The following is a 16,684-nucleotide window of genomic DNA, read 5'->3' on the forward strand; positions in this document are numbered from 1 at the left end:
AGGTATCAGAACGGTGGTGCGTCCGTTTTTATAACAAAAGGCCCGTGTTCGTTTTCCTCTAACGTTAATCTTTGTTATTTCCGCTTTCTTTTTTTGAAATAACCGACTCTGAGGAGTCCGTGAAACTGACGCTAATTGACCGTTATATAGTCAAAATGGTCAAACCATATATAATCCCCACATGATATTACAGTATTCGTGTAAAGGCTCAACTCAAGCCTGAAGACACAGAGCCAGCCATGCTTTCCTCGCCCTCCCCTTGCTCAGCTTCTTTCTCAAGCCCCACGCTTCCCACCTCTCTCTCTCCTGCGCGTCCCCAAGAAACGCTATCCTTCTCAACGCGCACCACCACCGTTGAGCCACCGCTGCTTCAGTCGAACAACCGTCTCCGCGGCTAATCCTTTTCAGTTGAACCACATTCCTCGACAAATGCCAGCGACGAGCCGCAGAAAGCTTCTGATCTCACATTTCAACGAGCCATTCAAAGACTCCAGGTTCCAAGAACTACTACCTAGCCTTCCCCTAATTCCATAACCGTAATTGTTTCTTTTTTTTGAAAGGAACAGATGTTAACCCAATTTTGAACATACTCTCTGTACATATATTTACATCTTTGTCTACAAGTTGTTGACACCTTTATTTATGCTTTGCTTCATCAACAGTATGTGAGCTGAAACTATCACCTTACAAGGGTCACAAAATTTTTTTCCTGATTAACCTTATCTCTATGGCTGTAGGTTCCAGCAAACTCATCTAATAGTAGAATTACTCTGTGGAACGAGCAGTAGTAACTCCATCTCTGAAGATTCTCTGCCTCCAACCTGATTTACCCCCAGCATGGCCGTCATGACCATTTCGCCGGCATTTCTTCACTCTCGTACTTACACTGCATCCAACAAACATGGTGAGCTTCATGGCTGTAAATAGGCCAAAGACAATTGCTAGGGGCCTCACAGCCCAGTGAATATCCTCAACGTGTTGATATTTCTCCACCACACCAGGACAAGTATCAAAAGACACTGATTCCACTTCGGCAGGATCTGCTAAAAAATTTGTTAGGTTCATTTCCAAGAACAAAGATATTCTTCTACTTTTCTTTTTGGCAGAAAATTTTTTTACGCCGCTATTTTTTAAATTCTTGTCAATTGCCAGTTTGTTTCATTAAGGTTTTGTTTGTAATGATCAGGTTGGAGCCGGGACTATGAATCCTTTGACATACTTAAGAGTTCTTGGTCCAGAACCATGGAACATTGCGTAAGTATACTTATGGAAGCAAGTTTCTATAAATTTTTTTTTATGGAAGGTAAGTTCATTGATAGAAAGGGAGTAGAGCTCCCAGAAAATACAAAAGATGGTTTGAGATTTTTATGTGTTAGCAGGAAACACATATTAATCTCAAACCGCTTAACCAATCAGATATGACAAAACCCGTCCTTCATCTCCCAACATTTACAAAAAATTCCCAATCTCTATCTCTGTGAGCAGCTGTATTTACATTATCAAAATTCCACCCAGTAACCAGAAAAACAAACCAATCACAGGTGCACACAGTAATCACAAAAGCACAAAACCTGAATCAAAGGCAGGACAAAAAACAGCTCCAGATCCGCATTTCTTATAGTCAAAAGCAAGTTTCTATAAGTTACGAGAATTTGTTATACATTTTAATAATTCTTGTTGTTTCTGAATCTGTCTGATTATTTGTTGAGAACACTTATCTTTATGTGCTTTATGTATGAGCTTAAATATAAAGGGGAGGTTAAATGTGTCATTGGATGTTTCAAGTTCTGGTTGTTGGGCCTGTGTTGCAAGGACTTTCATCCATTTTCAATTATGTTTTCTTCCGGTTATTTATTTTGTTGTTATTGTGCTTTTTCTATCTTTTGCACAACCATGCATGAGAGCTTTTCATGCTTACTAGTGATTGAAAATGTAAAAATTGCAGAAGCTTCTCTGATTAGATTATTTAATATGCTATCATACTGCATTAGAATGTTGTGTTGAATTCATTCAAGGTGAGAGAGAGCATATAAAAAATTGCTTGATAGTTGCTAATTTGGAGTTGTTGCCGCTTTGGGAACTTTAATATGAACAGAAATTACATGTCGATCATCATGCTGGTGGCTAGCTTAGTCTTGATCTTACATGCATATATATTTCCAGTGGCTAATTTCCTGGTTGTATGACTTTGGTCATTTTGTTTTTGCAACAATTATAATTATCTTTGTATTATCAAAAGTGTTTGAATGTGCGGAATTTAGGAAATGTCTTTAAGAAGCTTACGTTGGAAGAGTTTATTTAGAAGTAACAGTCCTCACTAGAAGTTTCTTATTGCAAAAAAAAAAAAAAAAAAAAGGGTGATTGCTTCTCTGTTAAATTTTTATTGCAATATTTTTTTTAAAAAAGAAGATTTTGAGAAATCTCAAGACTTTTTTTTTGGGACTTGCCAGATTTAAAAAATTTTAACACATGAGAAACTGTCAAAAGTATTTTTATCAAAAAGAAAAATTTGAAACTCAAGGTGGATTTGAGTGGCTAACCTAAGGTGAGAGCCACTTTGTGGTGCTTAGGGAAATAAACAAACTTTGAAGTGTGGCCATGTACATTAAGGAATGATGTTGCCGATATGTGAATCTAACATCAGGAATTTGGTGCATTCTTATTGAACAATTGAAGGTATAATGGTGCAAAACTAATATTTCATAACAAGGCATTCCTATTGTGTAATAAAGACACAATAGTGCTTATGTGAACATATTCCTAAGGTGAGAGCCACATTGTGGTGCTTAGAGAAATAAACAAACTTTGAGATGTGGCAATGTACATTAGGGAATAATGTTGCCAATATGTGAATCTAGCATCGGGTATTTGATGCATTCCTCTTATACAATTGAAGGTATAATGGTGCAAAACTAATATTTCATATATTAGACAAGGCATTCCTATTGTGTAATAAAGGCACAATGGTGTTTATGTGAACATATACCTAAGGTAAGAACCACTTTGTCGTGCTTAGAGAAATAAATAAACTTTGAGGTGCAGGCATATGTACATTAAGGAATAATGTTGCCAATATGTGAATCTAACATCGGGAGTTTGGTGCATTCCTATTACACAATTGAAGGTATAATGGTGCAAAACAAATATTTCATCTATTAGACAAGGCATTTCTATTGTGTAATAAAGGCATAGTGGTGTTTATATGAACATATACCTAAGGTGAGAGCCACTTTATGATGCTTAGAGAAATAAACAAACTTTGAGGTGTGGGCATGTGCATTAAGGAATAATGTTGCCAATATGTGAATCTAACGTTGGGTATTTGGTGCATTCCTATTATACAATTGAAGGTACAATGGTACATTTCTATTATGCAAGGCATTCCTATTGTGTAATAAAGCAAAAATGGTGTTAATGTGAACATATACTTAAGGTCAAAGCCACTTTGTGGTGCTTAGAGAAATAAACAAACTTTGAGGTGTGGGCATGTACATTAAGGTATAATGTTGCCGATATGACGGTATTTGGTGCATTCCTATTATACAATTTAAGGTATAATGGTGCAAAATTAATATTTCATCTATTAGATGAGGCATTCCTATTCTGTAATAAAGGCACAGTGGTGCTCATGTAAACATATACATAAGGTGAGAACCAGTTTGTGGTGTTTAGAAAAATAAACAAACTTAGAGGTGTGGGCATGTATATTAAGGAATAATGTTGCCAATATGTGAATCTAAAATCGGGTATTTGGTGCATTCCTATTATACAATTGAATGTATAATGGTGCAAAACTAATAATTCATATATTAGACAAGGCGTTCCTATTGTGTAATAAAGGCACAATGGTGCTCATGTAAACATATACATAAGGTGAGAACCAGTTTGTGGTGTTTAGAAAAATAAACAAACTTAGAGGTGTGGGCATGTATATTAAGGAATAATGTTGCCAATATGTGAATCTAAAATCGGGTATTTGGTGCATTCCTATTATACAATTGAAGGTATAATGGTGCCAAACTAATATTTCATTTATTAGACAAGGCGTTCCTATTGTGTAATAAAGGCACAATGGTGCTTATGTCAACATATGCATAAGGTGTGAACTACTTTGTGGTGCATATAAAAATAAACAAACTTTGAGGTGAGGGCATCTACATTAAGGAATAATATTGGCAATATGTGAATCTAACATAACGTATTTGGTGCCTTCCTATTATACAATTGAAGGTATAATGGTACAAAACTAATATTTCATATATTAGACAAGGCATTCCTATTGTGTAATAAAGGTACAATGGTGCTTATATGAACAGATACTTAAGGTAAGAACCACTTTGTGGTGTTTAGAGAAATAAACAAACTTTGAGGTGTGGGTATATGTACATTAAGGAATAATGTTGCCGATATGTGAATCTAAACTCGAGTATTTGATGCATTCCTATTATGCAAAATGGTGCAAAATTAATATTTAATATATTAGAGAAGGCGTTCCTATTATATACTAAAGGGACAATGGTGCTAACTTGAATATATACCTAAGATATGAACCACTTTGTGGTGATTAGAGAATTAAACAAACTTTGAGGTGCGGGCATGTATATTTGCCAATGTGTGAATCTAACATTGGGTATTTGGTGCATTCCTATTATACAATTGAAGGTATAATGGTGTAAAACTAATATTTCATATATTAGACAAGACATTCCTATTGTGTAATAAAGGCACAATGGTGCTTATGTGAACATATACTTAAGTGATAGCCACTTTGTGGTTGTGGTCTTTAGAGAAATAAACAACTTTTGCGGTGTGGGCATGTACATTAAGGAATAATGTTGCTAATTTGTGAATCTAAAATCGAGTATTTGGTGCATTACTATTATACAATTGAAGGTATAATAGTGCAAAACTAGTATTTCATATATTAGACATAGCATTCCTATTGTGTAATAAGGGTGCAATGGTGCTTATATGAACATATATTTAAGATGAGAACCACTTTGTGGTGTTTAGAGAAATAAACAAACTTTGAGGTGTAGGCATGTATATTAAAACATAATGTTTCCAACATGTGAATCAAACATTTGGTGTTTAGTGCATTCCTATTATACAATTGAAGGTGTAATGGTTTAAAATTAATATTTCATATATTAGACAAGGCATTCCTATTGTGTAACGAAGGCACAATGGCGTTTATGTGAGCATATACCTAAGGTAAGAACTACTTTATGGTGCTTAGAGAAATAAACAAACATTGAGGTGAGAGCATCTACATTAACGTATAATGTTGCCGATATGTGAATCTAATATCGGGTATTTGGTGCATTCCTATTATACAATTGAAGGTATAATGGTGCAAAACTAATATTTCATATATTAGACAAGACATTCCTATTGTGTAACAAAGGCACAATGGTGTTTATGTGAACATATACCAAAAGTGAGAACTACTTTACGATGCTTAGAGAAATAAACAAACTTTGAGGTGAGAGCATCTACATTAACGTATAATGTTGCCAATATGTGAATCTAACATCGGGTATTTGGTGCATTCCTATTATATTATACAATTGAAGGTATAATGGTGCAAAACTAATATTTCATATATTAAACAAGGCATTCCTATTGTGTAATAAAGGCACAATGGTGCTTATGTGAATATATACTTAGTGAAAACCAATTTGTGGTGTTTAGAGAAATAAACCAACTTTGAGATGCAAGAATGTATATTAAGGAATAATGTTGTGAATATGTGCATCTATTGGGTATTTGGTGCATTCCTATTATACAATTAAAGGTATAATGGTGCAAAACTAATATTTCATATATTAGGAAGGCATTCCTATTATGTAATAAAGGCATAATAGTGCTTATGTGAATATATACTTAAGGTGAAAACTTTGTTGTGCTTAGAGAAATAAACAAACTTTGAGGTGTGGGAATGTACATTAAGGTATAACATTGCTAATATGTGAATCTAACATCGGGAATTTGGTACATTCCTATTACACAATTAAAGGTATAATGGTGCATTTTTATTATACAAGGCATTGCTATTGTGTAATAAGGCACAATGGTGCTTATGTGAACATATTCATAAGGTGAGAATTACTTTGTGGTGCATTGAGAAATAAACAAACTTTGAGGTGAGGGCATCTACATTGAGGTATAATGTTGGCAATATGTGAATCTAACATCGGGTATTCGGTGCATTCCTATTATACAATTGAAGGTATAATGGTGTAAAAATAATATTTCATATATTAAACTAGGCCGCCTTATTGTGTACTAAAAGAACAATGGTGCTTATGTGAACATATACATAGGTTGAGAACCACTTAGTGGTGCTTAGAGAAATAAACAAACTTTGAGGTGCAAGCATGAATATTAAGGAAAAATGTTGCCAATATGTGAATTTAACGTCGGGTATTTGGTGTGCTTCTATTATACAATTGAAGGTATAATGGTGCAAAACTAATATTTCATTTAATAGACAAGGAATTCTTATTGTCTACTAAAGGAACAATGGTGCTTTTGTGAACATATACATAGGATGAGAACCACTTTGTGGTGCTTAGAGAAATAAACAAACTTTGAGGTGTTGACGTGTATATTAAGGAATAATGTTGCCAATATATGAATCTAACATCGGGTATTTGGTGCATTTCTATTACACAATTGAAGGTATAATGGTGCAAAACTAATATTTCATATATTATACATGGCATTCCTATTGTGTAATAATGGCACAATGGTGCTTATGTGAGCATACTTAAATGAACTTTGTGTTGCGGACATGTACATTAAGGAATAATGTTGCTAATATGCGAATCTAACATTGAGTATTTGGTGCATTCCTATTATACATTTGAAGGTGTAATGGTGCAAAATTGATATTTCTTATAATAGAGATGACATTCCTATTGTGTAATAAATGCACAATGGTGTTTATCTAAACATATACCTAAGGTGAGGGCCTTTTTGTGGTGTTTAGAGAAATAAAAATACTTTAGTAATAATGTTTCCATTATGTGAATCAAAATTGGGTATTTGGTGCATTCCTATTATACAATTGAAGGTATAATGGTGCAAAACTAATATTTCTTATATTAGACAAGACATTCCTATTGTGTAATAAATAGACAATGGTGCTTATGTGAACATATACCTAAGGTGAGAATCATTTTGTGGTGCTTAGTGAAATAAACAAAGTTTGAGGTGTGGGCATTTACATTAAGGAATGATGTTGCCAATTTGTGAATCTAACATCAAGTATTTGGTGCATTCCTGTTATACAACTGAAGGTATAATGGTGCAAAACTAGTATTTCTTATATTAGACAAGACATTCCTGTTGTATAATAAAAGCACAATGATGCTTATGTGAACATATATTTAAGATGAGAACCACTTTGTGGTGCCTAGTGAAATAAATAAACTTTGAGGTACAGGCATTTACATTGAGGAATAATGTTGCCAATATGTGAATCTAACATCGGCTATTTAGTGTATTCCTATTATACATTTAAAGGTATAATGGTGCAAAACTTATATTTTATATATTAAACAAGGCATTCCTATTGTGGAATAAAGGCACAATGGTGCTAAACAAATTTTGAGGTGCAAACATGTACATTAAGGAATAAAGCTGGCAATATGTGAATCTAACATTGGGTATTTGGTGCATTTCTATTATACAATTGAAGGTATAATGGTGCAAAACTAATATTTCATTTATTAGACAAGGCATTTTTATTGTATAATAAAGGCACAATGGTACTTATGTGAACATATACCTAAGCTGAGAATTACTTTATGGTGCTTAGAGAAATAAACAAAGTTTGAGATGTGCACTTGTATAGTAAGGTATAATGTTGCCAATATGTGAATCTAACATCAGGTATTTGGTGTATTCCTTTTATACAATTGAATGTATAATGGTGCAAAATTAATATTCCATATATTAGATAAGGCATACCTATTGTGTAATAAAAGCACAATGGTGCTTATGTAAACATATACCTAAGATGATAAGTAGTTTATGATGCTTAAGGAAATAAACAAACTTTGAGTTGTGGGCATGTAAATTAAGGTATAATGTTGCCAATATGTGAATTTGTCATCTCGTATTTGGTGCATTCATGTTATACAATTGAAGGCATAATGGCGCAAAATTGATATTTCATATGTTTGATAGGGCATTCCTATTCTGTTGTAAAAGGCACAATAGTGCTTATGTGAACATATACCTAAGGTAAGAGTCACTTTTTGGTGCTTAAAGAAATAAACAAGCTTTAAGGTGTGGGTGGCATGTACATTAAGGTATAATGTTACCAATATGTGAATCTAACATATTGTATTTGGCGCATTCCTATTATACAATTGAAGGTATAATTGTGCAAGATTAATATTTTATATGTTTGACATGACATTCTTATTGTGTAAGAAAACATATATTAGACAAGGCATTCTTATTGTGTAATGAAGGCACAATAATGCTTATGTGAACATATATCTAAGTTGAAAACTACTTTGTTGTGTTTAAAACAATATACAAATTTTGATGTATGGGCATGTACATTAAGCTATAATGTTGTTAATATGTGAATCTAAGATTAGGTATTTAGTGCATTCCTATTATACAATTGAAGGCATAATGTTGCAAAACTAATATTCCATATATTATACAAGACATTTTTATTGTGTAATAAAGACACAATGGTGATAATGTGAACATACACCTAAGGTGAGAACTACTTTGTGGTGCTTAGAGAAATAAACAAACTTTTGAGGTGTGGGCATGTATATTAAGGTATAATGTTGTCAATATATGAATCTAACATCTGGTATTTGACGCAATCCTATTATACAATTGAAGGTATAATGGTGCAAAGTTGATATTTCATATATTTTATAAGGCATTTCTATTGTGTAATAATGACACAATGGTTTTTATGTAAACATATTCCATGATGTTTTAATTTGACATTTTGATTATACATTAAGATTTAATGGCGTCAATTGAGAATTCCTTATTTTTAATCTTGATCACATGTAACTGTTTCATATTCATGATGGATTTGGTTGGTTGGTTGCCTTACAGTGAGAACCACTTTGTGATGTTTGGAGAGATATAAAAACTTTAAGGTGTAGGTGTGTGGTATTTCTATTATTTATTAAGGTATAATGGTGCCAATAGGTGAATCTAGCATCTTGGTATATGATGTGTTCTTATTTTAGAATCGAAGATATAATGGTGCAAAATAGATATTTAATCTATATGACATGACATTTTTATTGTGTAATGAAGACACAATGGTGCTTATGTTAATATATAGTTCAATGTGTTATTTTGTTGATAAACTTTTATAAGCATTTTTGTCAAAGAGAAGAATTTGAAACTCATGATGGATTTGATTGGTTGCTCTAAGGTGAGAACCACCTTGTGGTGTTTAGAGAAATAAGAAAACTTTAATGTTTGGGCATGTGGCATTCTTATTATATATTAAAGTATAATGGTGTCAAAATGTGAATATGACACCTTGTTATATGGTCCATTCTTTTATTAAGCTAAGGTATTATGGATATTTAATATATTTGAATAGCATAATAAAGACACAATGGTGCGTAATTAACACTTCAATTGTACATTAATATAGTTCAATGTGTTATTTTGTTGATAAACTTTTATAAGCATTTTTGTCAAAGAGAAGAATTTGAAACTCATGATGGATTTGATTGGTTGCTCTAAGGTGACCACCTTGTGGTGTTTAGAGAAATAAGAAAACTTTAATGTTTGGGCATGTGGCATTCTTATTATATATTAAAGTATAATGGTGTCAAAATGTGAATATGACACCTTGTTATATGGTCCATTCTTTTATTAAGCTAAGGTATTATGGATATTTAATATATTTGAATAGCATTCCTATTGTGTAATAAAGACACAATGGTGCGTAATTTACACTTCAATTGTACATTAAGATACAATAGTGTCAGTTGAAATTGTTTATTTTTAATCATGATCACATGGAATTATTTCATATCATGTTGGATTTGGTTGGTTACCTTAAGGTGAAAACCACTTTTTGGTGTTTGGAGAAATAAAAACTTTAAGGTGTAGGCATGTGACATTCCTATTATACATTAAAATATAATGTCATCAATACTGAATCTATTTTGGTGCATTCCCAAAGTAGATAAACTCATAAAAGAAAAATCTGTTGATATAGTCCAGAGGTCTAGTTGTACATAGAGATAGAGTGGATGAGACATTTGCTCCAAATTATATGGGACTTTGTATTTTTCAAAAAATTAATATGGAATCTCCTTTAGGATACCCAAGCTGATGATTAGAGATTCTAAGAATTAGGTATGGAAAAACGAAACAAGGAGAGGTCGCTTGGTGAACGTTGCATAGAGTACCAGCTCCTTTTGTCTATCCGTACGATGTAAGTGTACTTATCTTGTAACATTTGGACGCTTGAGTTCATTGAAACTTTTAATGAGGTCTATAGCTCATGGGATGTCTTAGTTACTGGAGCATCCTTAATAGATTTTACCTATATGAGTGTTGGAGTGGGGCAATTATCTCGTTCACGCATGAATTCCAGGATCAAGCACAAGGTCGTAAGGTGCTGTTTAAAAGAATCTACATATATTTGAGTTACTATTGATTTATTATTTTCGTAAAAGTATCAACAGGAGTTAACATGATCCTGTCTAAGTAGCTGATTTAATATGATATCAATTTTTTTTTTTTGAAAGAAATCATCTATAGTCAATTTCTTGTTCAGATTCTGCATGACTTCTCTCAATGCGTTGTCATACATATAATATTTATCAACTAATTGATAATTTGGAGTTTCTTATCAAAGGTATGTGGAGCCTAGCATTCAGCCAGATGATAGTTGTTTTGGGGAAAATCCTAACAGGCTCCAATGCCACACTCAATTATGTTCTGTGCAATATATTGCATAGATCATGTTTGTGATTTTTTAGTATTTTTTTAGCTTCTTTTGCAGTCATTTTTCATTTTCTTTTCCTTTTCCCCACCTTTTCCTTGAATGATTTCAGGTTATACTAAAGCCCTATCTCGGAAATTCACAAGACCTCTTTATTCGTAGGCTTTCAGCATTAGGTATTTGGTTGACCTTCTTTTCTTCACATCTTTATATAGATTGTTTCATCCTATGTAAATGTTTGTTCTTACTTGTAAGTTGCCAATTGCCATTATTCCTTAATGTTGCCTTTCTTTTATTAATCTTGTAGTTTGTGCTAATCTTATACATGCTAGTTATCTTTATGGAACTTGATCTGGTTTGTAAGATAGCTTCCTCCTTGTATAGCCTAATGATTTGACCGAAAGTAATGCTATAGTAATCTTTTATGTTCGGATAAGCTGACTATTTCTTCAACTTTGAGCTTTGGCAGAATAACTAGATTTTTGGCTTATATACATTTGAACTGCACATGTGCTAACAATTTTTATGATGTAGAAGTGAATTTCCTTTGAAGCTTTGCGTTATCTTTTATGCCATGCACTTGTGGAGGTGTGTGCAGTTTCTAATAATTTTGTGTCTCCAAGATACTGACCAATTAATGTTAAACATCAATTATTTCTTTATATTTTTTTACTAAATACTTGCTACATTGTCAAAAGTATCCTCTAACTTTTGATAAATTAATTGGTTTAATGATGCTCAAAATTAGGCACCATCTTTTGTCCTTTCAAATTAAGGGGTCTTGGACTTAAAAGCTTATAATATAATTTTTATTGATCTTTAATCATCCACCTTCTCAGTTCTCATTTAAGGAATCAAATTGTATATAGTTGAATAAATTGGTTGTGATTTAGTGGATACAACATATAATTTGATCATGAATGGTCATATATAATTGTGTTCTAATAGTTATTTTATATTATGCTTGTGTGCATAACTGGTATTGATGTTAGTGGACATGATATAGGGTTTGCCGAGGACAATTGGGTGAGCCCAGTAGTATGGTCTATGTCATGGTGGTTTTTAATGCGTATGTATGTTTTCCAATCAGTATAGTTTTATGTAATTGTCTAAAGCCAACTTGCCTCCTAATTTTGAGCACTTTAAAACCATGATATTTTTCACATCACTTTGCTGTTATTGACCTCACACATGCTTACAGGTACTTGATGCATGGGGTTTGGGCTGGGAAATCTGGATGGATGGGATGGAGATCACACAATTCACCTACTTCCAGCAGGTTTGTTCTTTGGCATCTACGTTGAAATGTATTTTTTTTTCTTTGAAAGTTGCGACTCTCACACGCAGACTGCATTATGTAGTTTTCTACTGATTTTCCAAAGTTTTATAGAATTTCATTAGCTATTTCTTTCTTCTCTCTCTCCTTCGCCCCCCCTCCTCCCTTTTTCTCTCAAGCTGGAAGTCTTCAGTTGTCACAATATCTGTTGAAACCACGTATGGCCTTGAGCGTATACTTATTGCTTCAGGTGAATTTCATAACATTATTTATCTTTCTTCTTTTCTGCTTTGTTATTAGTTTTTAATCTGCTGAAGTTACTTAAGGTTTGATTTGCAGGGTGTTGATCATTTCAAGAAAATTCAGTATGCTGACGGGATTACATATGGGGAGCTTTTCTTTGAAAATGAGCAAATTCTTTTACCTTTTTCTTTTCAGGATAATGTGTTTTTTTAGCATGAAGAGTTGTGTTGCAAGGTTCATAGCTGGACGCACATCGATTTTCCTGAGAAACCCAGATTTAAGATTGTCTAGTTTAATTTATTATTCCAATATCGTTCATCAGTGTCAGCAGCCTAAAACTTGAAAATGCTTTCTTCTTTCTGTTTATGTGAAATGAAAATAATTGTTTTATTGAATTGTTCTTTCAGAAAGTAGATGAGTGCTTATTATTTTGAACATGCCAGTGTTTGCCAAATTCAAAAACATTTTGAACTTTTTAGAGTAAGAAGCTCGTTGCTTAGTTGCCTCAGGACTGGCAATTCCTGCATACGTTTAATTATGTTTCTATGTTTCCTTCTATTATTTATATTCCTAGTTTTTGCCTTGTTTACTTTCCTTTTAAGTTAACATTTTCTCATTACCATTCTAGGTATGACCAGCTTCTGAAAACATCTCAGGCTTTTAATATCTTGGACTCTAGAGGCTTTGTTGGTAACAGAGCGTGCTCGTTATTTCAGTTGCACGTGCAGGTGAGGTTTCTTTTCTGCCTTATATCAATTTAGACACATTGGAAGCTAATGAGATAGCAGTGACCATTTTATGACTAGGAAAATATTGAGAGCCATAGGATTTTGTTCAGTACACTTTCAGTTCCGAAGAAGGCCCAGTATGTGAAAATTTTGAAAGGACATTCTACATTTATATTTGCCTAGCAAAATTTGCAACAGGCATGGGCTGCATGATTGATAGATGATGAAGTGTACACAAGTTCTATTCCCTCCTTGAAAAAAAAAATTGCTCTGTCCATTTAGTTGTTTTTCCTTAATGTTCACGTCCTACATCTCTCATGGTGCTTGTCATTGTTTATTTATCAGCTTAACTCGTCAATGTGCCCAACTGTGGTTAGAGACACAAGAATCTCTTGGACATCCTTTGGGTTTTGTTCCTAAATCTGTTGAGCATGTATGTCCTAAAGAGGTTCTGGAGGCAGCAGTCAAAAAGGTTAGTCTAAATATGTCAAATAATTAAAATAAATTTTTTCTTCTTTCTTTTATCACTTATCTTATTTGTTGCACTTCTTAGGTCTTAGGCTATTCAGATCTTGCTTGTAAGTAATTATTATTGCTTTGTCTTTTTGGGCTTTCCAATTTTTGGTAACTATACTGGTTCCTAGATACATGGCAATTATAAGATTCTTTTGAGTTAATTGAGCCAATGCTCTTATACCTTTTGTTAAGGAAAATTGAATGAAAAGTATCTATGTAATTATGATATATAATGACCAATCATATATCAAATATATTATCTTATCCAAGAAAATTCTTTCAGGACCCCTTTTTGCAAACAAATTTAGTAAGTTCAAATTTTGTAAAGATGAATAAAAAGGCTCATATAAAAGGAATGCTGTAAATATTCAGGGAAAGTTGTCCTTGCTCAGTAAGCCTATCACAGTGCTGTTGTAGCTTGATCTTTTAGGTTCACCAACAATTGGTATTTTATTAGTTCTATATGCTGTTTGGCATACGTTTGGCTTCAACCTTCTGTTACATATCCTTTATGGAAAGGATGATGTCTAGTCTTTCATGAGCAATAAGCAAGACCACTCACTGAACCGGTGCATAGAGTGCTGGTGGCTGGGTACATGTTACAGGCGATGCCTCCTTGTTCCAACCTTTTACAAAGTTGGAGGTTGAGGCTGGAGGCTCTATGTTTAATTGTACATAGCTTAATGGAGGCATTTTACGTTTAATTGTTCTTAGCTTAGTGTAAAATATCTTCCGTAAACAAACACACAAGTAGAGACGCACAATACAGGTTTATGCATTTTTAATTTATGTTTTCAAGCACCAATGCATTATTCTCTTTACATTCTTCTATTCTGCAGCCCTCAACCCAAGATGTTCTGGACTGCCACCACCTTTGGTGTTTTATATATTTATTTGTGGTACGAACCTTTGGTCTTTTAGGAAAATGCTATTCGTCCCAACACTTTTGTCTTGCTTAATGTGGCAATAGTTTATTAATTTGACTGTAATATCTAACTTATGAATTATTTGACTTCCTCATGAATTGGTAGACTCCACAGGGAGTACAAATATTTGGGTAGAAAAACAGTGGGGAAAGTAGCATGACTTAGTCTTTTATTTCTCTGTAATTGTCACTCAGCTGTATGATCCTCTCTAGAGGAAATTGTTTTAAGTTGTCCCAGTACATTCATTTATCCAACTATAGCTTTTCATTTAAAAGATTCTATTAAATGCTACTTCACCAGTTTCTTTTAGGGTTCTACTTTTCTTGAATGTTGATAATCATATCTCTAAATTTAAACAACAATGTTTCTATACTTGTTTTCACCTTTATCAATATCTTTTGTTTATCTTAATTATGTTTTACAGGTGCACCATGATCCAAGATTGTTTGTTCTTGAACTTGGGACTGTAGACATGCCACCTCATGATGTAGTTAATGCAAGACAGAAGCATGGATCTTCCTCTTTTTGTTATGTTGTTTTCTCAATTTAAATCTTACCGGCCATTTTATATAAGACCTCCCGAAGCTTCATAGGAAATGCATTTGACATATTGCTTCACTGATTTCTTTCTTTGCCTTTCTAATTTCCTTGTACAATTCTAAATTGATGATTGTGTCATTGAATGTTTGTTTTTGACTGAAGTCTTCTTATACAACCTTCTGATTCTGGTCATTGCAGCTTAAAGATTTAATGTCAGAGCTTCTGGACAAACAGAGACTGAACCTTGGTGACATACAGGCTTTTGGCACTCCTCACAGACTAGTGGTATAGCTATGGATATCACCCAGGTTTGCACACGATTGACAGTTTCTTATTGTGGATATGTCCCTAAATAATTTCTGACTATTGCTTCTTAAGAAGTTGGGTGGGTTGGTTGTACCTTATAGTCCTGAAAGAGCATAAGAAGCCAATTGCGTTAGTACTTGTTATCATAATCAGTAACCCCAATGCTTATAGCATTGTAATCAATGTGTTGGAATCCTATATAATAATTGATCCAAGTGAACCCTTCATTTGATCTTCATAATATAACAAGGCATTCTTCATGTGGAAAAACCTTAAGTGTACCATAAAGGTGCACTTGTCAGAATTGTCAAATGTTAATTGTGATGCATTATTGAGACACTAGATATTGACTAATTATAATGTCATTTATTTTGCAGTGTAAGTTCCTGTCATTATTGGCATGTACACCAGGTGGATTCCTCAATATTTTTATATTTCCAAGCTTGTGTTGTCATTTCAGATATCTGTCGAGAGCCTTTGTCCTAAGCGGATAATGAGGTTGAGGTTCAGGGGGCTCCTGTTTTGAAAGCCTTTGACCTACAGGGAAATGCTACAAAGGTTTTGGTTCCCTTCTAATTTTGTTTTGCTAAATGTTTTTCAGCTTGTTTTGTCCAATGATATAGGCAGTTGGGCTGTACAACTTCAGTAGTAAAGAATTTGGCAGTTCCATAGGAGTTTTACATTTCTCCTTTGTCTTGTATTTCTATCCATATGAAGTTTGTTATTTACTGCAGGCTGCTGAGGGTTTTTGCCGCAGATTGCTGTCCCACTGGACTACTTGTTCAGAAAGGTTTGACGGTGAGTCAGTTTTGATTCATGCACAACATTTTTTATTTTCAGTATTGCGTGCCTTATCAATTTCCTAGGAAAACTTATTTAATATAACCCATTACAATCAAGATAAAACCATCAAATGGTAAGGGAAACAATAGGCATTTGATATTTCCTCACCAAAATTCATTGTGATCTCCAAAGTTTTGTGTCGTGTTGAATAATTCATGTTGGTTTTCCTAGAGATTTTATTGAAAAAACAATGTTGCTTATATTGTTTGGTCAAGCTTAAAAATGTATCTTACATTCTCATTGGTCTAATTCCACAAATGCATAGAAATTGATTTGTACCTACTTGGCATAAATTCTTGTGCTAGAATTACTTTACCAAGGAGGAGTAATTTATTACATCTCA

The 16,684-nt window shown here is 33.4% G+C and overlaps 1 protein-coding gene across 1 annotated transcript; it reads left to right on the forward strand.

The window, feature by feature from the left end:
• The first annotated feature begins 202 nt into the window (after positions 1-202).
• On the forward strand, positions 203-16,637 carry LOC18611635 (uncharacterized). The gene is made up of 14 exons (XM_088803389.1): positions 203-494; positions 738-904; positions 1,002-1,059; positions 1,187-1,254; positions 11,076-11,139; positions 11,970-12,032; positions 12,165-12,242; positions 12,419-12,489; positions 12,579-12,649; positions 13,111-13,210; positions 13,556-13,682; positions 15,077-15,500; positions 15,876-16,056; positions 16,233-16,637. Exons 2-7 carry the CDS (start codon positions 902-904, stop codon positions 12,170-12,172), a joined length of 264 nt encoding a protein of 87 aa, XP_088659515.1. The 5' UTR covers positions 203-494; positions 738-901; the 3' UTR covers positions 12,173-12,242; positions 12,419-12,489; positions 12,579-12,649; positions 13,111-13,210; positions 13,556-13,682; positions 15,077-15,500; positions 15,876-16,056; positions 16,233-16,637.
• The last annotated feature ends 47 nt before the right edge of the window (positions 16,638-16,684 follow it).

Source organism: Theobroma cacao, chromosome 1, assembly GCF_053813885.1.
Source record: "Theobroma cacao isolate CCN51 chromosome 1, ASM5381388v1, whole genome shotgun sequence".
In the NCBI taxonomy this organism is placed as follows: domain Eukaryota; kingdom Viridiplantae; phylum Streptophyta; class Magnoliopsida; order Malvales; family Malvaceae; genus Theobroma; species Theobroma cacao.

Coding starts and splice junctions, on each gene's coding strand:
- LOC18611635 (XM_088803389.1), top strand. Junction 1,060..1,186: donor TCTGCTAAAAAATTTGTTAG/GTTCATTTCCAA, acceptor TGTAATGATCAG/GTTGGAGCCGGGACTATGAA. Junction 11,140..11,969: donor TCGTAGGCTTTCAGCATTAG/GTATTTGGTTGA, acceptor GACATGATATAG/GGTTTGCCGAGGACAATTGG.